This window comes from Trachypithecus francoisi, unplaced genomic scaffold (assembly GCF_009764315.1).
Source record: "Trachypithecus francoisi isolate TF-2019V2 unplaced genomic scaffold, Tfra_2.0 Lachesis_group1, whole genome shotgun sequence".
NCBI lineage: Eukaryota > Metazoa > Chordata > Mammalia > Primates > Cercopithecidae > Trachypithecus > Trachypithecus francoisi.
The window spans coordinates 63017142-63026382 of record NW_022681454.1 but is presented as its reverse complement, the minus strand read 5'-3'; the positions used below and the strand labels follow the sequence as shown (position 1 = coordinate 63026382).

At 35.9% G+C, this 9241-nt stretch overlaps 1 protein-coding gene across 1 annotated transcript; it reads left to right on the top strand.

Moving 5' to 3' along the window:
- The first annotated feature begins 2155 nt into the window (after window positions 1–2155).
- Window positions 2156–8875, top strand: SMR3B (submaxillary gland androgen regulated protein 3B). The gene is made up of 3 exons (XM_033214517.1): window positions 2156–2237; window positions 3510–3577; window positions 8298–8875. The coding sequence occupies exons 2-3, from the start codon at window positions 3524–3526 to the stop codon at window positions 8481–8483; spliced, it is 240 nt and encodes a 79-aa protein (XP_033070408.1). The 5' UTR covers window positions 2156–2237; window positions 3510–3523; the 3' UTR covers window positions 8484–8875.
- Window positions 8876–9241: the final 366 nt, after the last annotated feature.

Genomic DNA, 9241 nt, shown 5'->3' with positions numbered 1-9241 from the left:
GACATTCAGCTTTTGACAAACTGAATTACCATCAAAGAAAGAAGTGGAAATTTCTTTATTAATTAGGAACAGAACCATCTTCACTGATGTTGGGGCATGTAATCATTCAGCAACATATTAAGGGCTAAGATTAGCAAACTAGGAATGTATTGTGTTACACGTAATTATGTCATCAGAATTTTTTAAAGGTAGTGAAACTCCAACAAAGTAAATGAAATTAAGTCCAGTTATTCAAAACTAAGATCAACTCTGGAAGTGTAGCTTCTTTATTCCTATCTCACCTCACAAAGGACTTTTAAAACACTAAGCACTTAGATATGCTGTAAGTTCAGCAACTTGCACCATGTCTTACACCCAGCAGGTATTCAATAAATGTGTGAGAGAGGGAGGGAGGGAGGGAAGGAGGGAGGGAAAAAAGGAAGGAAGAAAGGAAGGAAGGAAAGAAGGAAGGAAGGAGGGAAGGAGGGAAGGAAAAAAGGAGGGGAGGAGGGAGGGAGGAAAGGAAGAAGGGAAGGAGGAGAGGGGAGGGGAGGGGCGGCAGGAAGGTTGGTTGTAATCTTCACGATCTAAAAATTATAAATATATACATCTTCAAATGAAGAAATTGAGACACAATGAGATAAAATAGCTTGTCTTATATAACCCAGCAAGGAATTGTTAGTATTTGGCTTTGAAGTAGAATGACCTGACTATTAAGTTCACTTGAGTCATCTCTACAATGTACTGTAACATAAAGTTAGTTAAGTGTATGGTGATTATTAAGATTTAGGGAGCAACATGGAACACTGGTGAAAAACTCACTCAGGCCCAGTGGGAAGACTTAGGTCAAGCCCCACTCAGCTAGTTAGCATCTATGTCATCTATGTGTACAACAGAGATAACAATAGAACTCATTTTATCCTGCCATGTGGAATATGCTAAAGGTTTAGTAAGTAATAGCTGTTATTCTTATATAATAATGTATAAAAACTACAGATTATAGGATCATCTAGCTTAGGAAAAATTATGCTCAAAGCCTAGATTTATCAAAAAGACAAGGCTATGATTTTCCATTAGACATTCACTTCAAAGCAAAAGTGTCCATATAATTTTGCCATAATCAAAAATTTTGCATGTCATTATATTTTTATTTAATTAAATGTCTCAAGTTAATAATGGCAAGGACAACATGATTTTTAAAACACAGTTGTTCTCATTTAGTTCTTCATTGGCAAAAGGGAACTTCCTAAAAAATGCATATATAAGGTCTTGTAAATAGTCTACTACCTTAAAATAATCACAAAGAATTGAAATATAGTTAAGATTGAGAAACTGCATGAACCTTCTGACTATTATCCCTCTTCTACCACTAGATTTTTCTTTCCTGCTTTTTTGAAACTTAGATCCAAATCCTAATAGCAGCACTCATTTTCATCATCCTTCAGAAACATCTACTCAATGAAGACAACTGTGAAAAACCATACATGGGATAAGATACATACAAACTTTCAAGCACAAAACAAAAATACAATGTCATTATTCCAACTAAAAAATAGAAACAAGAAACTCACAACATATAGCACAGTGATCCAAACAGTCAAGCAATATTTTAGATATTCTTTACATTACTGGCCCTGCATCGTACCTGGGTGTATGTGTGTACATGCAGTATTTGGCAACACTTATTTAATTAGGTAATTTTAATTTCAATGATCATTTTTGTTCCTATATGTTCTCCTGATCATGTTAGAATTCAAAAATATTTGTATTTCGCACATATGTAGGCCTTTGAAATAAAATAGAAAATATGATGAGACTAACAAATAACAAAAGACGGCCCATTAAATTACTTGGAATAGAAAAAGCTTGTGCCAGCTTTTCCTTTGAAATAAAGAGGAAATGGTGCACCACAGGCCCAGATTGTTTTTCTGAGATGATAGGATATTATGATTTGTTTTATCTGTTTCCTCAGGAAACAGCAAATGTCAAACATGTCAATGCTTTTCAGGAATGAAAAAAAATCCGGAAAAAGACTGCCAAATTGGCAAGGACAACTTTCCTATCTTTGTTTGAAGAGCATCAACTCGGAAGTTATTTTATTTCCGAACAGCCTTTCTCATATTGCCAACAGAAATCCATTACAATATATAAGAGCTAAGATTTCTTGTCCCTTTTCACCTTTCTTTGCCATCTTTCAACTGGCAAGAGTCATTTTGACCACCAGATTAATCAACTGTGAGACGGATCCTCACACAAAGGTAGGTACTTGGAAATATAAACTTAATAATTTTTACTTTGAATATTAACATTTTTCTCAAAGATATCATTTTCAAAGATAGCATTTTATGGGCTTTTCATAGAACATTCATTATCAGCAAAAACATAAGCAGGTGACATGAAACTATAAGTCATTACATGCATTAAATTTTGAAAAATTCTGGTTTTTACAGGTCAGAGTAAAACATTCATGTTGGGCATTTGGGCCAATCAGTCCATCCAAGTACACAATTGGCTTTTCCTCCTGATGTACCTTAAAGTTCTTGAAATTTCATAAGGATAGAATACTCTCAGGTGTACTCTAAAAGAGAAAATTGTTCTACAGAATATTTTTATTATTGGTTTTTCTTTTGTTTTTCAAACTTCTTTTAAGAATGGATCATAGGAAAAGTAATAGTTGAAGGAATAGCCACACCCACATATATATAATTGAATATTCAGTGAAATTTTGTCCATAGAATTCTTTCAAGACTTGCATTGCTCAGACCACACACTCAACCTATGTGCAGAGCTGACTATCAGGAAGCCAGTTTGCTCAATGGTGCATGGAGTTGCTTTCCCAGAACTCAAGCTATCATGTATTTGAACTATATTGTAAAATTTGAACCAATTGAGAGTAGAATACCTGGACATCTCCATGTTCTCTGCCTTAGTCTCTGATATATGGATTTTTGGAAACACTTTGAGACCACTCATCACAGACTAAATTAATTTGGTAGAATGTTATTAAAACTAGGAAATAGATTATGTGACTCTTCTCTTAGACTATATCCAACAGGGTGATTCCTTTTTTTTTTTTTTCTTATTTTTAAGCTGTTCCAAGAAATTAAATTTGTAACATAAGATCTAGTTAAAATGTTAATATCTCAAACCCATCTAACTATTTTAAAAATATCAAAATGTTCAAATATAAATAAGTATACATTTTAAAGTCGTTACTTCTAAGGGAAAAACCTTAATTATAAAAACTTCTATTGCTCAGAACAATTTATGAACAACTCTTTTGCATTATCCCGAGGATCAGTTTACAAGTCAAAAATAAAAACTACTTCCACTATTTTGAAGTCAAATTTTATAAGCCTACTAATATTGCCCCACAGTAACTCTGAATTCAAAATAATGTTAGGCAAATTCCCTAAAAATGCTATAGTAGGATATTTGTATTACATTATATCCAAATGTTGAGACATTTTAAATACTACTTTTTAATTAAAAAAAAAATCATACTGATCACCTATTGTGCTTACTTTCAGAGGCAACTGAAAGGATGAAATCACTGACTTGGATCTTAGGCCTTTGGGCTCTTGCAGCGTGTTTCACAGTAAGTGTCATTAATCACGGTCACACATCTTTATACTTTTCTCATTAACTATTACTTCAGATTTCTTTTTACATTAATGATGTTACCTTGTCATCAATGGTTAATAACCATTGATGAAACACTGTTTAGGTCTTAAATTTTAAATTTAAAATCTAATTTAAATAGACACACATGTCTGATGGCTGCCATACTGGACAGCTCAAGTCTGTAATATCAGACTGCATCTAGTCAGTTACACAGTAGGTAAAACTCTATAAAAATAAATAATTAAAATAAAACTGTTTTTCCCAGCATGTAGTTTATGGATTATTTACACCAGAGTCACCTAACTCACTTATTAAAAATGTAGTAAAGACCTCATCCAAGCCTCAATAAGAGTATCACGTAATGGGAAAGATGCATTTTACCAAGGATCTACAAGTATCTTCGCATGCTAAATTTTGAGAGAATGCTAAGCATTTATATATAAACAACTACTTTGTATACAAAACCAGGTTAAAGACAAATGAGATACTAAATATCATACAAAATTACAAAAATGTTTTTAAAACACACATATTTCAAAGTAGTAGAATCATACTTGATTTCAAAGTAGTGTTAGATTAACTCTAGGGACAGAAAAAGAAGATTAATTCCAGAGTAATTTCCACCGAAGTACTATAAAATCTACTATATCAAATGGAAAAAATATGAAGCTTTTTTTTTTTACATTATGACTTCCACAAATCAAGCAACATAAAATTATATCATTGTGAAACATGAATCATAAAATAATTCCTCTTTCATCTATTTTCAAAAAGGAACAAAAGCAGGAAATTCTCAGGTTACTGAGGTAGTCTGACCTCTGCTAAATTACTGAGAGCATTATATGTTGACATAATTTTTAATAAACCAATAAAATATATTGACATATTTTAAGGCGATATCTTAATGGCTTGATTATAAAGCTGATTTTCAATATTTTTATGCCCTCAGAATACAAAAGAAAAACATTTTATAATTTCAAAGTATCAGGCTTTTGTTATACAAAATTTTTTTATAAGATTAATTTGAAAAAGATAACTTTCTGGGCCGGGCGCAGTGGCTCATGCCTGCAATCCCAGAACCTTGGGAGGCCGAGCCGGGCGGTAACTTGAGGTTAGGGGTTCAAGGCCAGCCTGGCCAACATGGTGAAATACTGTCTCTACTAAAATAAAAAAATTAGCCAGGTGTGGTGACATGCACCTGTAATTCCAGCTACTCCAGAGGCTAAGGCAGGAGAATCGCTTGAACCCGGGAGGCAGAAGTTGCAGGGAGCCAAGCGAGCCACTGCACTCCAGCCTGGGTGACAGAGTGAGGCTCTATCTCAAAAAAACAAGAAAAAGAAAAAAGAAAAAGATAGTTCTCTGATAACATAAGCAGTATAAGTAGATATAAACCTTTCTCCCAACTTAATTATATGAGATTCATGATGATTGATAATTATGTGAAGGGTAGCATGTCATTTACATGTGTGTGTATATGTACACACACACACAAATAAAGCAAGTCTAACTACTATTAGTCCCATTAAAATACAAATAAATTTAGGTTCAAAGTATCCATGTCTTAGATGTACTGTTCCTAAACAAAGTAATGTAGGAGATTAGTGTCAATTATAGCCCTTTGAGAGTAGTGTTTCTTCTTAACAAAGTATTTTCATCATTTTTCTGAGTTTATTACCTTTAGAAAGTTGTGGAAAGGGAGCCAATCAACGTGATTGGGTATATTTACCACAAAGATTTTTCATTACTTAATATTAAGATCAATATCAGGATATCTTTAGGAGGCAAAGATAGTTTCAGCTAATTTTTTACTTGTTTCGACAATAAAAGTGAATGGAGTATTTTCCCACACTAAGGATTTGTTTTCTTGACAATTAAAAATCAAGTCCTGAACTTCCATATATCCTAACTAGTCTTTGGTTAGGCAGCACTTGGGTCAAATGCCCTGCATAATACCACAGAATGTCAATAGCTAGAAAAGACAAACATGAGGCCAGTTCTACAGAAGTGCCTTGGCATTTTTCGTTTGTTGTATTAGTGATCCTAATAAAACTTTTACTAGCACATTAAGAACAGAAGCCAGGTTGAAGAGCAAATGGGAATTGAGAAGTAGAGTTGGCAAATCTAGAATACCCTTTCATAGAGCTTCGCTTTGCAGGAAAGACATGACAAGAAAGTCAGCGACAACAAGAGTACCAGTGGTTGATACTGAACCTTTTATAAGCAGGGAAATAATAAAACTTGATATTTCTTTTGCAAATGATCTATTTAAACTTTCTGTATATTTTAGGTGAAAGGGTAAGAGTAGAATCAAACAGTCAAATCAAGGTGTCGTTACAGTAACTTGGGTAAAAACAAATGTCTTAGGTTAGAGTGGAAGTAAGAGAAATGATAAGAAGTGGTTAGAATTAGAATTCAGGAAGGGAGATGCAAAACCAGTAGGATTGTGGGGGAGAGGGGTGAGTTGAACATAAATGGTAGTTGTTTTCTGAAGAAAATGAGTCAGTTTATAATTCCTGTCATTTAACTGTCTCATTTTCCTCAGAAAACAAATTGCAATATTATAGCTACAAGAAGTAAAGGGAAGACTGACAGAGCCAAGTCCCTGAGAAGACACTTCTAAAGAAAGAGAAAATTCCTAGCTATCAATGACTCCATGGTTGTGTGGCCAGTAAATCAGGGAAGTTCATTTCTAATTGCCTGAAATATCTTGGTGAAGCAGGAGAAAAGCCACTTTGGTGGGGGTAGATGAGAGCTCAGGATGAGGTGGAGAATGTTGATAAAACTGGCATCAACTTGGAAAATTACAGGCTTCTGGGGAAGTGGGAAGAGATAATCTAAGATAAGATACTCAAAAAAGGATTTCAGGCAGTGCTGAAGGACGCTAACTCTGATGGTACAGTGCTTGTGATATCCTCTAGCGTTGTTAAGAACCTGGAATTAGGAATCCAGGACAGGGATGCTTTACCGTAATACTAAAGTTTAGGATTAGCAAGGATAATGGCCAAATAGGTGAAGGGACTGAGGACCACAGGAAGTAAATGTAGTTTTGTGTCCAAAAAAAGCATCTGCTCTAAGCAACCTGGACTTCTTGCCATCAGTAGAGTGGAACTTCATTCTTACCCAAGAGCATTTGTGTATTTTCAGTCTATTTGGCATGTTTCCTCCTTATTTTATATTCTTTAAGCCTCTTTTCAAATGACTTCTTCTCACTAGAAAAATCCTTCATCATTTTCCTATCCAGAACTGATCGCTTTAACTACCTAATATATTTGTTCCTTGCACTACTTTCCAGCTTTTGTATCTTAATTTTTTAAAATGGAGACAGAATCTTGCTACATTGTCCAGGTTGACCTTGAACTGCTGGCCTCAAGCAATCCACCCACCTCAGCTTCCCAAAGTGCTGGGATTACAGGCATGAGTCACCATGCCCAGCCTCAGTTATTTTTATTCCTAAAAATTGTGCTCTATGTATACCATACTTGAGCCAATCATTGCTCTAAACATTTTACAGGTAATATTTCACAACAAAAATCTGACTATAACCAGAGGAGGTGGGTCCTTTTATTAACATCATTTTTCTGACAAGAAAAAGAGACTCAAAAAGTATCCCACACTCACGCAACCTCTATGTGCCAAAAGCGGAACTCAAACCCTCGCATGAAACCCCACAGACTCATTCCACTCATTTCACTTCCCTTTAAATCATATTTATCCTGCCTTGTATTGTAACTCCTTGGCCTGTAGATTCATAGAAGATCTGTTTGTAACCCTGGCTCCCCACCACAACTCCTACATTAGCTCATTGCACAAAGTAGGTGCTCATGATGTTTTTCACAATTTATTAGTGTTCAAAGTCTGAACAGCCCTGAACTCTTGAATTAGATATAAAAAGACATTTTTCTCATCCTGGAAGGGCATTTATTTCCACTTACAATTTATTTAAATGACAGATTCGACTATAGGCAAAGGGTAAGATTTTTGCTCATTATATAAATATATATATATATTTTTAGTCAATACTATCCCTGCTTTCATAGACAGCCTAGGTAATCAGAAAGCAAAAGAGAAACTTTTTTTCTTTGATAATAGACTTTCAGACTATGTGACTTAGATACAATGTAATGATTTTCTATTGCTGCATAACAAACTACCACCAAATAGTAGCATTAAAAACTCATACATATCTCAGTTTCTTTGGCCATAACTCTGAATTTGGCTAGTTGGCTTCTCTGTTCAGAGTCTCACAAGGCTGAAAAGGTGTGTCCACTGCTGTATTTATTTTTCTGCAGCTCAGCGTCCTTTTTAAAGCTTATATGGTTATTGGTGGGATTCAGTCCCTTGGTTATTGTACTGAAGCCCCTACTTTCCTGCTGCTTGTGAGCCAGAGGACACTCTCAGCTCCTATAGCAGGTCTACAATGTACCTCCACGTGGCCCTCCCCACAACATGGCATCTTGATTCAAAGCACAGAGAAAAGCATTTGCTGCAGCCTCAAATCTCTCTGATTTCTTCTGTCTCTGACATTGCAGAACCTTTTTTAAAAGGGCTCACCTGATAAGGTCAGGCCAGCATGTGCCAGCAGGGAGTAGGAATCTTGGGGCCATCTTAGAGTTCTGCCTACCATAGAAAGCATTCACCCTTATATTTAACTGTGAAATAGGTGAATTAAAATTATTTACTTCTTTTTTCCACAGCCTGGTGAGAGTCATAGAGGCCCCAGGGGACCATATCCACCTGGACCACCGGCACCTCCTCCACCTTTTGGCTCAGGATTTGTTCCACCACCTCCTCCTCCACCCTATGGCCCAGGGAGAATTCCACCACCTCTTCCCCAACCCTATGGTCCAGGGATATTTCCACCACCCCCTCCTCAACCCTAAGGTCCACCACTCCATCCTGATGGCCCAGGTTATCCATAGCCTCCTTCCCAACAAAGACCCTATCCACCTGGACCTCCATTTTTCCTGGTAAATTCTCCAGCTGATCCTACCCTCCCTACTCCTGCACCCCAAATATGAACAACTGCAGCAGGTGCCACCACCACCACAAAAGACACCACTACCCTCGTAACTACTGCTTCTACTACCCAAAATACAAATTCCAACACTGCTTCCAGAAGACTTTTATGTAAAATCGCTTCCATTTTTGAATGAGAATGAAAAATTCCAAAACTGTTGAGCTTTAGGGAGAAATAATCTTAGAAAGAAATTGTAGAAAAACCCCATGCAAACATAACATTTATACCAATGAGGTGAAAATAAAGAATTGAGCATCAATATGAAGTCTCCACTGTCGTCATCAGAGCAACATTTTTCCCCCAGTTATGTCACCTAAATGAATATTAGTGCTGCCAGAAGGTTAGTCTTGTCCCATGAGGCCAAAGGGTAATTAAGGAAAAATGAAATGAGACACTTGAACTCGAAACTTAAGGTTATGAAGTAGGAAGAGTAAGGAACAGGATTCTCTCTTCAGTATGACAACCCATCATACAATTACAAAGCCCAAAAGACGTTAATAGATACTAAAATGAAAGAATCTTAGCCCTCACCATAGCCTGCCCCCTGAAAACTCCTGAGTTCCATGTAATCATTGCTTATAAATAATTGCAAAGAAGAAACACCTTTTAGCAAATCTAAAT

What these genes read in the sequence shown, in the direction of transcription:
- SMR3B (XM_033214517.1), top strand. Translation starts at nt 3,524, where the DNA reads ATGAAATCACTGACTTGGATCTTAGGCCTTTGGGCTCTTGCAGCGTGT. An exon ending in CTCTTGCAGCGTGTTTCACA is followed by an intron (nt 3,578 to 8,297) that starts GTAAGTGTCATT and finishes TTTTTTCCACAG; the next exon opens with CCTGGTGAGAGTCATAGAGG.